This window comes from Salmo trutta, chromosome 10 (genome assembly GCF_901001165.1).
Source record: "Salmo trutta chromosome 10, fSalTru1.1, whole genome shotgun sequence".
NCBI classification, from domain to species: Eukaryota; Metazoa; Chordata; class Actinopteri; order Salmoniformes; family Salmonidae; genus Salmo; species Salmo trutta.
Genome location: NC_042966.1, coordinates 5,453,653 through 5,469,321, shown reverse-complemented (window position 1 = coordinate 5,469,321; position 15,669 = coordinate 5,453,653). Strand labels below are relative to the sequence as shown.

Genomic DNA, 15,669 nt, shown 5'->3' with positions numbered 1-15,669 from the left:
GAGTATTGAACTAAGCCAAGCATCATTCATAACATCCAAAACATACACACTGTAACTACATAACATAACACTGAGTTTATAAAACATTAAGAACACTTCCCTAATATTGAGTTGCACCTCGCCCCCCCTTTTGCCCTCAGAACAGCCTCAATTCGTCAGGGCATGGTGTCGAAAGCATTCCACAGGGATGCTGGCCCATGTTGACTCAAAAACTTTCCACAATTGTCCGGATGTCCTTTGGGTGGTGGACCATTCTTGATACACACAGGAAACATTTGAGCGTGAAAAACCCAGCAGCGTTGCAGTTCCTGACAGAAACCAGTGCGCCAGGCACCTACTACCATACCCCATTTAAAGGCACTTAAATCATTTCCTCCCCTTCATCTACACTGATTGAAGTGGAGTTACAAGTGACATCAATAAGGGATCATAGCTTTCACCTGGATTCATCTATGTCATGGAAAGAGCAGGTGTCCTTAACGTTTATCATACTCTGTGTACATGCATATATTATTACCAACCTCTAGGGAATTAGACACAGGTCCTGGTGCAGCCCAAACTTCAGCTCCATCATCAGCCCAACATCCACCCTCAGCCCAACCTACTGCCTCAGCACCAACCTCCACCCTCAGCCCAACCTCCACCCTCAGCCCAACCTCCACCCTCAGCCCAACATCCACCCTCAGCCCAACCTCCATCCTCAGCCCAACCTCCTGTCTCAGCCCAACCTCCATCCTCAGCCCAACCTCCATCCTCAGCCCACCTCCAGCCTCAGCCCAACCTTCAGCTCCAGCCTCAGCCCAACCTCCATCCTCAGCCCAACCACCTGCCTCAGCCCAACCTCCTGCCTCAGCCCAACCTCCATCCTCAGCCCAACCTCCACCCTCAGCCCAACCTCCTGTCTCAGCCCAACCTCCATCCTCAGCCCAACCTCCATCCTCAGCCCACCTCCAGACTCAGCCCAACCTTCAGCTCCAGCCTCAGCCCAACCTCCATCCTCAGCCCACCTCCAGCCTCAGCCCAACCTCCCGCTCCAGCTTCAGACCAACCTCCAGCTCCAGCCTCAGCCCAACCTCCATTCTCAGCCCAACCTCCTGCATCAGCCCAACCTCCTGCCTCAGCCCAACCTCCAGCCTAAGCCCAACCTCCAGCTCCAGCCTCAGCTCAACCTCCAGCCTCAGCCTAACCTCCAGCTCCAGCCTCAGACCAACCTCCAGCTCCAGCCTCAGCCCAACCTCCAGCTCCAGCCTCAGCCCAACCTCCAGCTCCTGCCTCAGCCCAACCTCCAGCTCCTGCCTCAACCCAACCTCTAGCTCCAGCCTCAGCCCAACCTCCAGCTCCTGCCTCAGCCCAACCTCCAGCCCAACCTCCAGCTCCAGCCTCAGCCCAACCTCCAGCCTCAGCCCAACCTAAAGCCTCAGCCCAACCTCCAGCTCCAGCCTCAGCCCAACCTCCAGCTCCAGCCTCAGCCCAACTTCCAGCTCCAGACTCAGCCCAACCTCCAGCTCAATCCTCAGCCCAACCTCCAGCCTCAGCCCAACCTCCAGCTTCAGCCCAAACTCCAGCTCCAGCCTCAGCCCAACCTCCAGCCTCAGCCCAACCTCCAGCATCAGCCCAACCTCCAGCCTCAGCCCAACCTCCAGCTCCAGCCTCAGCCCAACCGCCAGCCTCAGCCCAACCTCCAGCTCCAGCCTCAGCCCAACCGCCAGCCTCAGCCCAACCTCCAGCTCCAGCTTCAGCCCAAACTCCAGCTCCAGCCTCAGCCCAACCTCCAGCCTCAGCCCAACCTCCAGCATCAGCCCAACCTCCAGCTCCAGCCCAACCTCCAGCTCCAGCCTCAGCCCAACCTCCAGCTCCAGCCTCAGCCCATCCTCCAGCTCCAGCCTCAGCCCAACCTCCAGCTCCAGCCTCAGCCCAACCGCCAGCTCCAGTCCAACCTCCAGCTCCAGCCTCAGCCCAACCTTCACCTCCATCCTCAGCCCAACCTCCAGCTCCAGCGTCAGCCCAACCTCCAGCTCCAGCCTCAGCCCAACCTCCAGTCTCAGCCCAACCTCCAGCTCCACCCTCAGCCCAACCTCCAGCTCCAGCCTCAGCCCAACCTCCAGCCTCAGCCCAACCTCCAGCCTCAGCCCAAACTCCAGCTCCAGCCTCAGCCCAACCTCCAGTCTCAGCCCAACCTCCAGCTCCAGCCTTAGCCCAACCTCCAGCTCCAGCCTCAGCCCAACCTCCAGACTCAGCCCAACCTCCAGCCTCAGCCCAACCTCCAGCTCCAGCCTCAGCCCAACCTCCAGCTCCAGCCTCAGCCCAAACTCCAGCCTCAGCCCAACCTCCAGCCTCAGCCCAACCTCCAGCATCAGCCCAACCTCCAGCCTCAGCCCAACCTCCAGCTCCAGCCTCAGCCCAACCTCCACCTCCACCCTCAGCCCAACCTCCAGCTCCAGCCTCAGCCCAACCTCCAGCCTCAGCCCAACCTCCAGCTCCAGCCTCAGCCCAAACTCCAGCTCCAGCCTCAGCCCAACCTCCAGCCTCAGCCCAACCTCCAGCTCCAGCCTTAGCCCAACCTCCAGCTCCATCCTCAGCCCAACCTCCAGGCTCAGCCCACCTCCAGGCTCAGCCCACCTCCAGCCTCAGCCCAACCTCCAGCTCCAGCCTCAGCCCAACCTCCAGCTCCAACCTCAGCCCAACCTCCAGCCTCAGCCAACCTCCAGCCTCAGCCCAACCTCCAGCTCCAGCCTCAGCCCAACCTCCAGCTCCAGCCTCAGCCCAACCTCCAGCTCCAGCCTCAGCCCAACCTCCAGCCTCACCCCAACCTTCAGCCTCAGCCCAACCGCCAGCTCCAGCCTCAGCGCAACCTCCAGCTCCAGCCTCAGCCCAATCTCCAGCCTCAGCCCAGCCTCCAGCCTCAGCCCAAACTCCAGCTCCAGCCTCAGCCCAACCTCCAGCTCCAGTCTCAGCCCAACCTCCAGCTACAGCCTCAGCCCAACCTCCAGTCTCAGCCCAACCTCAGCCCAACCTCTACCTCCAGCCTCAGCCCAACCTCCAGCTCCTGCCTCAGCCCAACCTTAGCCCAACCTTCAGCTCCAGCCTCAGCCCAACCTCCGCCCTCAGCCCAACCTCCACCCTCAGCCCAACCTCCTGCCTCAGCCCAACCTCCACCCTCAGCCACACCTCCACCCTCAGCCACACCTCCACCCTCAGCCACACCTCCACCCTCAGCCCAACCACCTGCCTCAGCCCAACCACCTGCCTCAGCCCAACCTCCATCCTCAGCCCAACCTCCACCCTCAGCCCAACCTCCTGCCTCAGCCCAACCTCCTGCCTCAGCCCAACCTCCAGCCTCAGCCCAACCTCCAGTTCCAGTCTCAGCCCATCCTCCAGCTCCAGCCTCAGCCCAAACTCCAGCCTCAGCCCAACCTCCAGCTCCAGACCAACCTCCAGCTCCAGCCTCAGCCCATCCTCCAGCTCCAGCCTCAGCCCAACCTCCAGCTCCAGCCTCAGCCCAACCTCCAGCCTCAGCCCAACCTCCAGCTCCTGCCTCAGCCCAACCTCCAGCCTCAGCCCAACCTTCAGCTCCAGCCTCAGCCCAACCTCCGCCCTCAGCCCAACCTCCACCCTCAGCCCAACCTCCTGCCTCAGCCCAACCTCCACCCTCAGCCCAACCTCCACCCTCAGCCACACCTCCACCCTCAGCCACACCTTCACCCTCAGCCCAACCACCTGCCTCAGCCCAACCACCTGCCTCAGCCCAACCTCCATCCTCAGCCCAACCTCCACCCTCAGCCCAACCTCCTGCCTCAGCCCAACCTCCTGCCTCAGCCCAACCTCCAGCCTCAGCCCAACCTCCAGCTCCAGCCTCAGCCCATCCTCCAGCTCCAGCCTCAGCCCAACCTCCAGCTCCAGACCAACCTCCAGCTCCAGCCTCAGCCCATCCTCCAGCTCCAGCCTCAGCCCAACCTCCAGCTCCAGGCTCAGCCCAACCTCCAGCCTCAGCCCAACCTCCAGCTCCAGCCTCAGTCCACACTCCAGCTCCAGCCTCAACCCAATCTCCAGCCTCAGCCCAACCTCCTGCCTCAGCCCAACCTCCACCCTCAGCCCATCCTCCAGCTCCAGCCTCAGCCCAACCTCCAGCTCCAGTCTCAGCCCAACCTCCAGCTCCAGCCTCAGCCCAACCTCCAGTCTCAGCCCAACCTCCAGCTCCAGTCCAATCTCCAGCTCCAGCCTCAACCCAATCTCCAGCTCCAGCCTTAGCCCAACCTCCAGTCTCAGCCCAACCTCCTGCCTCAGCCCAACCACCTGCCTCAGCCCAACCACCTGCCTCAGCCCAACCTCCAGCCTCAGCCCAACCTCCAGCTCCAGCATCAGCCCAACCTCCAGCCTCAGCCCAACCTCCAGCTCCAGTCCAACCTCCAGCTCCAGCCTCTGCCCAATCTCCAGCTCCAGCCTCAGCCCAACCTCCAGCTCCAGCCTCAGCCCAACCTCCAGCCCCAGCCCAACCTCCAGCTCCAGCAAAAGCCCAACCTCCTGCCTCAGCCCAACCTCCAGCTCCAGCCTCAGCCCAACCTCCAGCCTCAGCCCAACCTCCAGCTCCAGTCCAATCGCCAGCTCCAGCCTCAACCCAATCTCCAGCTCCAGCCTTAGCCCAACCTCCAGCCTCAGCCCAACCTCCTGCCTCAGCCCAACCACCTGCCTCAGCCCAACCTCCAGCCTCAGCCCAACCTCCAGCTCCAGCCTCAGCCCAACCTCCAGCCTCAGCCCAACCTCCAGCTCCAGCCTCAGCCCAACCTCCAGCCTCAGCCCAACCTCCAGCTCCAGTCCAACCTCCAGCTCCAGCCTCTGCCCAATCTCCAGCTCCAGCCTCAGCCCAACCTCCAGCTCCAGCCTCAGCCCAACCTCCAGCCCCAGCCCAACCTCCAGCTCCAGCCTCAGCCCAACCTCCAGCTCCAGCCTCAGCCCAACCTCCTGCCTCAGCCCAACCTCCAGCTCCAGCCTCAGCCCAACCTCCAGCCTCAGCCCAACCTCCAGCTCCAGCCTCAGCCCAACCTCCAGCTCCAGCCTCAGCCCAACCGCCAGCTCCAGTCCAACCTCCAGCTCCAGCCTCAGCCCAATCTACACCTCCAGCCTCAGCCCAACCTCCAGCTCCAGCGTCAGCCCAACCTCCAGCTCCAGCCTCAGCCCAACCTCCTGCCTCAGCCCAACCTCCACCCTCAGCCCAACCTCCTGCCTCAGCCCAACCTCCACCCTCAGCCACACCTCCACCCTCAGCCCAACCACCTGCCTCAACCCAACCACCTGCCTCAGCCCCACCTCCATCCTCAGCCCAACCTCCTGCTTCAGCCCAACCTCCAGCCTCAGCCCAACCTCCAGCCTCAGCCCAACCTCCAGCTCCAGCCTCAGCCCATCCTCCAGCTCCAGCCTCAGCCCAACCTCCAGCCTCAGCCCAACCTCCAGCTCCAGTCCAACCTCCAGCTCCAGCCTCAGCCCAACCTCCACCTCCAGCCTCAGCCCTACCTCCAGCTCCAGCGTCAGCCCAACTTCCAGCTCCAGCCTCAGCCCAACCTCCATCCTCAGCCCATCCTCCAGCTCCAGCCTCAGCCCAACCTCCAGCTCCAGCCTCAGCCCAACCTCCAGCCTCAGCCCAACCTCCAGCTCCAGTCCAACCTCCAGCTCCAGCCTCAGCCCAACCTCCACCTCCAGCCTCAGCCCAACCTCCAGCTCCAGCGTCAGCACAACCTCCAGTCTCAGCCCAACTTCCATCCTCAGCCCATCCTCCAGCTCCAGCCTCAGCCCAACCTCCAGCTCCAGCCTCAGCCCAACCTCCAGCCTCAGCCCAACCTCCAGCTCCAGTCCAACCTCCAGCTCCAGCCTCAGCCCAACCTCCAGCTCCAGCCTCAGCCCAACCTCCAGCTCCAGCCTCAGCCCAACCTCCAGCCTCAGGCCAACCTCCAGCTCCAGCTTCAGCCCAACCTCCAGCTCCAGCCTCATCCCAACCTCCATCCTCAGCCCATCCTCCAGCTCCAGCCTCAGCCCAACCTCCAGCTCCAGCCTCAGCCCAACCTCCAGCCTCAGCCCAACCTCCAGCTCCAGTCCAACCTCCAGCTCCAGCCTCAGCCCAACCTCCAGCCTCAGGCCAACCTCCAGCTCCAGCTTCAGCCCAACCTCCAGCTCCAGCCTCATCCCAACCTCCAGCCTCAGCCCAAACTACAGCTCCAGCCTCAGCCCAACCTCCAGCCTCAGCCCAACCTCCAGCTCCAGCCTCAGCCCAACCTCTACCTCCAGCTCTAGCCTCAGCCCAACCTCCAGCTCCTGCCTCAGCCCAACCTCCAGCCTCAGCCCAACCTCCAGCTCCAGCCTCAGTCCAACCTCCAGCCTCAGCCCAACCTCCAGCTCCAGCCTCAGCCCAACCTCCAGCTCCAGCCTCAGCCCAACCTCCAGCCTCAGCCCAACCTCCAGCTCCAGTCTCAGCCCAACCTCCAGCTCCAGACTCAGCCCAACCGCCAGCTCCAGTCCAACCTCCAGCTCCAGCCTCAGCCCAATCTACACCTCCAGCCTCAGCCCAACCTCCCGCTCCAGCGTCAGCCCAACCTCCAGCTCCAGCCTCAGCCCAACCTCCTGCCTCAGCCCAACCTCCACCCTCAGCCCAACCTCCACCCTCAGCCACACCTCCACCCTCAGCCACACCTCCACCCTCAGCCCAACCACCTGCCTCAGCCCAACCACCTGCCTCAGCCCAACCTCCATCCTCAGCCCAACCTCCTGCTTCAGCCCAACCTCCAGCCTCAGCCCAACCTCCAGCTCCAGCCTCAGCCCATCCTCCAGCTCCAGCCTCAGCCCAACCTCCAGCCTCAGCCCAACCTCCAGCTCCAGTCCAACCTCCAGCTCCAGCCTCAGCCCAACCTCCACCTCCAGCCTCAGCCCAACCTCCAGCTCCAGCGTCAGCCCAACCTCCAGCTCCAGCCTCAGCCCAACCTCCATCCTCAGCCCATCCTCCAGCTCCAGCCTCAGCCCAACCTCCAGCTCCAGCCTCAGCCCAACCTCCAGCCTCAGCCCAACCTCCAGCTCCAGTCCAACCTCCAGCTCCAGCCTCAGCCCAACCTCCAGCTCCAGCCTCAGCCCAACCTCCAGCTCCAGCCTCAGCCCAACCTCCAGCTCCAGCCTCAGCCCAACCTCCAGCTCCAGCCTCAGCCCAACCTCCTGCCTCAGCCCAACCTCCAGCTCCAGCCTCAGCCCAACCTCCAGCTCCAGCCTCAGCCCAACCTCCAGCCTCAGGCCAACCTCCAGCTCTAGCCTCAGCCCAACCTCCAGCTCCTGCCTCAGCCCAACCTCCAGCCTCAGCCCAACCTCCAGCTCCAGCCTCAGTCCAACCTCCAGCCTCAGCCCAACCTCCAGCTCCAGCCTCAGCCCAACCTAATGTCTGTTTTTTTCATGTACTTTTGCTGTTCTATATTATTTTGTCTCTTGGAATTCAAGAGTCAATGCAATTCACACTGCGCCTTAAAATGTTCTACTTGTCTACTAATAAATTCAAACTAAAACTTTGTGAGAGTTTTTACCTATCATGCTGTACCAAAAGAAATGACCACCAACTCTGATTGTGTGGCAATAAAGAGTCTTGCTGTGACCAGGGTAACAATCCAATCTAAAGACACTACACACAGATGAGATGGGAGCCCACGACCAGTCCATCACATTATTCCTTTTGATCTGGGTCGGCCATCGGTCAACGACCAATGCACGAGACTACTCTCTACACAAAAACTAAACTGAAACTATAGAAGAGCAAATTAGTCGTTGTGGGGCAGTGTGCCCACAAAAGCCTGGGACTTGGTAGGAGGCAGTACAGGCTCGTATTTAATAGGCACCAAAGAGAATGAAAATGGACTGAAACTGCAAGGGACTAACTGAACTTGTCCTATAAGAAAGGCTTGTTTTTAGTTTTCCATTGAAAAGGGGAATTCTGCTATGGTCCGCACCAATAAATACAACCTAGTACTCACATAGGTTACAACAGATCTACCTAACACTCTTCCTGGAGATCTACCATCCTGTGGGTATTCAGTCCAACCCTAACCTACCATACCTGATTCAGCTAGTTGAGGGTCATGTTCCAGGCCCTGACCAAATTGCAGATAATGCATTGCATTAACCAATAGTTGCATAGCACGTCATTTGCATGTCACGTCATCAACTGTGCAGTCGGGTATTAGATTGCTATACCGCTCCGCTATATCATATGGGTGCCATTCCTGCCTGACTACATTGCAAACGTCTGTCAGATCTCACAAAGCTTGGATAGGTGTTTAACATATCAGCTAACCACATCATATGATATAGGAATGTAATGCCCGACAATAGATGACATGGAGCACAACCACCAGTTGATAAAATGCAACGTCTTCAAGGTAATCAGGCAGGAACACCACCAGCATGTGGTTATATGTTAAACACTAGCCTCGCGTGGCCATCCTTCCAAATCTTGTCTTGGAAGTCTGGGGAAATTCAGTATAGGACTCTGGGTTTGAATGGGAGTGTAGGTTTTTGCTCAAACCCTTATCTAGCGCTCCTAACTAACTGGTTGATGAGTTGAATCACGTTAGTTATTACTGGGTTTGGAGCGAAAACCTACAGGGTGGTAGCTCCAGGAACAGAGTTGGTCAGCCCTGCAATAGTGATTTGGGATTTGTAAAACAATTCTATAAAAGTAGAAGCCAATAAATAATCAAATAATCTGAACAAATTATGCTAATCTGTTCCGTTAAGTATCCGTTATAATACACCCAGAAGTTATGAAGCAATGAAGACCACTGGAACGCACCCGACCAGCGACGCGCCCGCGGGCTTGCAAAGCAACCGTAAGTAGCCTTGCAATGAACGCACCTGTGTAGACCTGCAACGGGCCCGATGGCTAGCAACGCGACCACGGGCTAGCAATGTCAGTAAAGCTAGCCAGCTGTGCCAATGCAATGCTCACTTATTATTTACCAATTACCATTTTGCTTCCTATGGCGGGCAAGGGAGGTCTGGGTGTCGGCATGCTGGAAATGTGAACTCGCGTTATTGTGTCATTGTTAGTACAGTACATCTACACCACGATATGAAACGTTGATTTGAACCTTCTGACCAACTTGTGGGTCAGGCGGCGCCCCACTGTCTGATTCATATCGCTTGATTTCTAATAATAGTTGACAATTATATCGGCTGATTGCAATTGTATCGCGTGCACCGACAGAGGTGCAACCTATGAATATGCTTTAGACAAAACACAACTATGCATATTGGAACATAAACAATATTTCCTCAGTTTGCCACTTGAAATTACAATTTGGAGGGTCGTTCTGGTGAAACTTCACAGTCAGAACTACGAACTTCCGATAACTCCGACAGCACATGAACGCTCCAAATATCTCACCTGGATAGGTTAAATGAAGGACACGTTTGAAAAACGAACACCATTAATTTGTCTACCCTACTGCCTCTTTAATTAACAAAAGGCTCGAGAGTGCATAGATGATCTAAATAGCATCATCAAAGTATATACCAAACCAATAAATATATATTTTTTGGTACATAGACATAGAACAAAAAATAACAACTTGGCACGCGCAAACTTTGTAGCGCAGCGCGTGGACATGGTCTAGTGTACCGCATGGGTGGACATCAGAAACGAGAAGGCTCAACACCACGTGTGACAGCCAAAGACAGGTACATTCACATTTAGCACGAAATGACAGGAGAAGGAATCATGTTTTCATTGGAAAAATTCACGTCTTTCAAGTTTACACTATAAATGGCTTATATTTCAATTAGTGTTTATGCAGCCTTTGGGTTTAACTACAAAATAATTGGCTAACGTCTCGCTGAGTTAGCCAGTTCATTTCGTTACTAGTTAACGTTACAGGAGATGGCTAAATAGTTAATTTACTAGCAAGTTAACTAGTGATTAGATAGGTAGACTAATTGAAGAGTTGTCTTCCAATGATATGACGCAAACTCAAGGTCACTTAACTAGCTAGTTATATTGGGACACATCTTGCTAGCTATATTTCGAAGGCACATTTAACTTGCCACGATGATAGGCTTGAGGAAAATAACTACGTTCACCACCAGTTAGCTAGCTAGTAGTCGTTCGTCAAACGAATTTGGCTAGCTACATGGTTGCTCGCAAACGAAGTGCCAAATCAAACTTGTAGGGATATGGTAATGTTTCAACAACGTAGCTAAGACTGTTTTAATATGCTCTTTGATTTTAGGTTTGACAGCATGATCATGAACCGTGGAACTTTCCAAAACGTGGTGCAACCCAACATGCCTTTGAGGAGGCCGTCAACCAGCCCAGCAGGTGCCACTGCAACCCCAAGGGCCCCTGGCCCAACACCAGACCGGCCTCTAGCGAGCTCCAACGTGGATGGTATTTGTATGAATGTGCTATGCAATGTGTTAAATGATAGTTGATTGGTGGAAATGTCATTTTGAAATACAGCTCCTGGATTTATTTAACTGTAATGGCTGCTTGATATTCATAATGGCCATGCAGAATGTCTGTCAGTTATGAATACTGTAGTGATTTTAGTAGGGTGTTAGGGATCCAAATTATATTATGGTTCTGGTATTATACTTTGGATTCCATGCTATAGAGAAGCTTCCCAGGAACACAGAACACTTTATTTCATGAGGATAAGACTTAACATTGCTGAGATCTTATTTTCAAGTGATTGGAAAAGGTTGCGGACTGGTCAATGTTAATCCCTAGTCAGTAGGGTGCATGATATATCGGTGAACATATCGGAATCTAACGATATTAGCTAAAAATGCCAACATCGGTTGGTGTTTAGTTTAACGCAGACGTTAAAAACCGATGTCAAAGCTACCGTGCATACCTATTAGAGGTCGACCGATTATGAATTTTCTACGCCGATACCGATTACTCAGCCAATTTTTATTTATTTATTTGTAATAATGACAATTACAACAATACTGAATGAACACTTATTTTAACTTAATATAATACATAAGTACTATAAATTTAGCCTCAAATAAATAATGAAACATTTTCAATTTGTTTGAAATAATGCAAAAACAAAGTGTTGGAGAAGAAAGTAAAAGTGCAATATGTGCCATGTAAAGAAGCTAACGTTTAAGTTCCTTGCTCAGAACATGAGAACATATGAAAGCTGGTGGTTCCTTTTAACGAGTCTTCAATATTCCCAGGTAAGAAGTTTTAGGTTGTACTTATTATAGGACTATTTCTCTCTATACCATTTGTATTTCATATACCTTTGACTATTGGATGTTCTTATAGGCACTTTAGTATTGCCAGTGTAACAGTATAGCTTCCTTCCCTCTCCTTGCTTCTACCTGGGCTCGAACCAGGAACACATCGACAACAGGCACCCTCGAAGCAGCGTTACCCATGTAGAGCAAGCGGAACAACTACTCCAAGTCTCAGAGCGAGTGCCGTTTGAAACGCTATTAGCGTGCACCCCGCTAACTAGCTAGCCATTTCACATCGGTTACACCAGCCTAATCTCGGGGGTTGAAGTCATAAACAGCGCAATGCTTGAAGAATTGCGAAGAGCTGCTGGCAAACGCACGAAGGTGCTGTTTGAATGAATGCTTACGAGCCTGCTGCTGCCTACCATCGCTCATTCAGACTGCTCTATCAAATCATAGACTTAATTATAACATAATAATACACAGAAATACGAGCCTTTGGTCATTAATATGGTCGAATCCGGAAACGATCATTTCGAAAACGAAACGTTTATTATTTCAGTGAAATACGGAACCGTTGCGTATTTTATCTAACGGGTGGCATCCCTAAGTCTAAATATTCCTGTTACATTGCACAACCTTCAATGTTATGTCATTATGTACAATTCTGGCAAATAAATTACGGCCTTTGTTAGGAAGAAATGGACTTCACACAGTTCGCAATGAGCCAGGCGGCCCAAACTGTTGTGTATATACCCTGACTGCTTGCACGGAACGCAAGAGAAGTGACACAACGTCACATCCATAGTTATAAGAAATTCATTTTAGCAAGCAATATTAACTAAATATGCAGGTTTAAAAATATATACTTGTGTATTGATTTTAAAGGCATTGATGTTTATGGTTAGGTACATTGGTGCAACGACAGTGCTTTTTTTTTCGCAAATGCGCTTGTTAAATCATCACCCGTTTGTCAAAGTAGGCTGGGATTCGATGAGAAATGAACAGGCACCGCATCGATTATAAGCAACGCAGGACACGTTAGATCACTACACATGGTTGATGATATTACTAGTTTAACCTCTCTAGGACCGGCGGGACGAATTCGTCCCACCTACGTAACAGCCAGTTGAATCCTGTGGCGCGATTTTCAAATACCTTTGAAATGCTATTACTTCAATTTCTCAAACATATGACTATTTTACACCATTTTAAAGGCAAGACTCTCGTTAATCTAACCACACTGTCCGATTTCAAAAAGGCTTTACAACGAAAGCAAAACATTAGATTATGTCAGCAGAGTACCCAGCCAGAAATAATCAGACACCCATTTTTCAAGCTAGCATATAATGTCACAAAAACCCAGAAGACAGCTAAATGCAGATCTTCATCAGATGACACACCTAGGACATTATGTTATACAATACATGCATGTTTTGTTCAATCAAGTTCATATTTATATCAAAAACCAGCTTTTTACATTAGCATGTGACGTTCAGAACTAGCATACCCCCCGCAAACTTCCGGCGAATGTACTAACAATTTACTAAATTACTCATGATAAACATTCACAAAAAGCATAACAATTATTTTAAGAATTATAGATACATTACTCCTCTATGCACTCGATATGTCCGATTTTAAAATAGCTTTTCGGTGAAAGCACATTTTGCAATATTCTAAGTAGATAGCCCGGCATCACAGGGCTAGCTATTTAGACACCCACCAAGTTTAGCCTTCACCAAAGTCAGGTTTACTATTAGAAAAGTTTGATTACCTTTCCTGTTCTTCGTCAGAATGCACTCCCAGGACTTCTACTTCAATAACAAATGTAGGTTTGGTCCAAAATAATCCATAGTTAGGTTCCAACAGCGACGTTTTGTTTGTGCGTTCTAGACACTATCCCAATGGTAAATAACGGTCGTGCGCACGGCGCATTTCGTGACAAAAGATTTCTTAATATTTCATTACCGTACTTCGAAGCATGTCAACCGCTGTTTAAAATCAATTTTTATGCCATTTTTCTCGTAAAAAAGCGATAATATTCTGACCGGGAATCTGCAATTAGGTAAACAGCCGAAAGAAAATATATCACTGGGTCGACTCGGGCACGAGCCTAAGCCCTTTGTCCTCTGATGGGCCACTTGGCAAAGGCGATAATGTGTTTCAGCCAGAGGCTGCCTTGTCATCGTTCAGGTTTTTCCCGGGCTCTGAGAGCCTATTGGAGCCGTAGGAAGTGTCACGTTACAGCGAAGATCCTGAATCTTCAATAAACAGAAGCAAGAACAACAACACCTTGTCAGACAGGCCACTTCCTGCATGAAACCTTCTCAGGTTTTTGCCTGCCAAATGAGTTCTGTTATACTCACAGACACCATTCAAACAGTTTTAGAAACTTTAGGGTGTTTTCTATCCAAAGCCAATAATTATATGCATATTCTAGTTACTGGGCAGGAGTAGTAACCAGATTAAATTGGGTACGTTTTTTTATCCGGTCGTGTCAATACTGCCCCCTAGCCCTAACAAGTTAACTAGTGATTATGTTAACCTGTTTGGGATAGGGGGCAGTATTTTCACGGCCGGATAAAAAACGTACCCTATTTATTCTGGTTACTACTCCTGCCCAGAAACTAGAATATGCATATAATAGAAACACTCTACACTCTACAGTTTCTAAAACTGTTTGAATGGTGTCTGTGAGTATAACAGAACTCGTATGGCAGGCCAAAACCTGAGAAGATTTCATGCAGGAAGTGCCCTGTCTGACAATTTGTTGTCCTTCTGTAGCATCTCTATCGAAAATACAGCATCTGTGCTGTAACGTGACATTTTCTAAGGCTTCCATTGGCTCTCAGAAGGCGCCAGAAAGTCTAATGGGGTGTCTGCAGTCTCTGGGCAAAGAACAGCAGGAGAATTTGTTAGAGAATTTGTGGTCAGCCTGGGAACAGTGAGACTGGAGATGCGCGTCCATGAGACTACTACATTTTTTTCTTTCAGCCTTTGAATGAATACAACGTCGCCTGGTTGGAATATTATCGCTATTTTACGAGAAAAATAGCATAAAAATAGATTTTAAACAGCGTTTGACATGCTTCGAAGTACGGTAATGGAATATTTGCAAAACATTGTCACAATGCGCTCGCGCGTCACCCTTCGGTAGTGACCTGAACGCACGAACAAAACGGAGCTATTTGAATATAACTATGGATTATTTGGAAACAAAACAACATTTGTTGTAGAAGTTCTGGGAGTGCATTCTGACGAAGACAGCAAAGGTAATCAAACTTTTCTAATAGTAAATCGGAGTTTGGTGAGTACCACACTTGGTGGGTGTCAAAATAGCTAGCCAGTGATACAAGCGTCCCACCTAGCCCATAGAGGTTAATATTACGAATGGTGTATTTAGTATTTTAGTGCTCTGCAATTTCACCGGATGTTAGCCAGGTGGGACGCTACCGTCCCACCTATCCTAGAGAAGTTAACTAGGGAAATTGTGTCACTTCTCTTGCGTTCCGTGCAAGCAGAGTCAGGGTATATGCAGCAGTTTGGGCCGCCTGGCTCATTGCGAACTATGTGAAGACCATTTCTTCCTAACAAAGACCGTAATTAATTTGCCAGAATTGTACATAATTATAACATTGAAGGTTGTGCAATGTAACAGGAATATTTAGACTTAGGGATGCCACCCGTTAGATAAAATACGGAACGGTTCCGTATTTCACTGAAAGAATAAACGTTTTGTTTTCGAAATGATAGTTTCTGGATTTGACCATATTAATGACCTAAGGCTCGTATTTCTGTGTTTTGTTATATTATAATTAAGTCTGTGATTTGATAGAGCAGTCTGACTGAGCGGTGGTAGGAAGCAGAAGGCTCGTTAGCGTTCATTCAAACAGCACTTTCGTGCATTTGCCAGCTGCTCTTCGCAATGCTCCAAGCGTTGAGCTGTTTATGACTTCAAGCCTATCAACTCCCGAGATTAGGCTGGTATAACCGATGAGAAATGGCTAGCTAGTTAACGGTGCGTGCTAATACCGTTTCAATCGGTGACGTCACTCGCTCTGAGACCTTGAAGTAGTTGTTCCCTTTGCTCTGCAACGGCCGCGGCTTTTGTGGAGCGATGGGTTACAATGCTTCGAGGGTGGCTGTTGTCGATGTGTCTCTGGTTCGACCCCAGGTAGGGGCAAGGAGAGGTACGGAAGCTATACTGTTACACTGGCAATACTATAGTTCCTATAAGAATATCCAATAGTCAAAGGTATATGAAATACAAATGATATAAAGAGAAATAGTCCTATAATTCCTATAATAACTACAACCTAAAACTCCTTACCTGGGAATATTGAAGACTCATGTTAAAAGGAACCACCAGCTTTCATATGTTCTCATGTTCTGAGCAAGGAACTTAACCTGTCTGGGCCAGTGGGACGCTTGCGTCCCACCCTAATCAACAGCCAGTGG

At 51.5% G+C, this 15,669-nt stretch overlaps 2 protein-coding genes across 2 annotated transcripts in view; both read left to right on the top strand.

Moving 5' to 3' along the window:
* Positions 1 to 1,434: 1,434 nt before the first annotated feature.
* Positions 1,435 to 7,144, top strand: LOC115200832 (uncharacterized serine-rich protein C215.13-like; the record flags this gene model as incomplete). The annotated part of the gene is made up of 4 exons (XM_029763956.1): positions 1,435 to 2,591; positions 4,723 to 5,054; positions 5,376 to 6,170; positions 6,810 to 7,144. Coding segments are annotated over 4 exons (2,619 nt in total), but the record flags the coding sequence as incomplete, so codon positions are not given.
* Positions 7,145 to 9,525: 2,381 nt separating this feature from the next.
* The window catches only part of tdrd1 (tudor domain containing 1), a 79,475-nt gene continuing 73,331 nt past the window's right edge, over positions 9,526 to 15,669 (top strand). The window contains exons 1-2 of the mRNA XM_029763925.1: positions 9,526 to 9,699; positions 10,248 to 10,405. Of these exons, the coding sequence (XP_029619785.1) occupies positions 9,644 to 9,699; positions 10,248 to 10,405 (214 nt within the window). The 5' untranslated portion in view covers positions 9,526 to 9,643. The remainder of the gene's footprint in view (positions 9,700 to 10,247; positions 10,406 to 15,669) is intronic.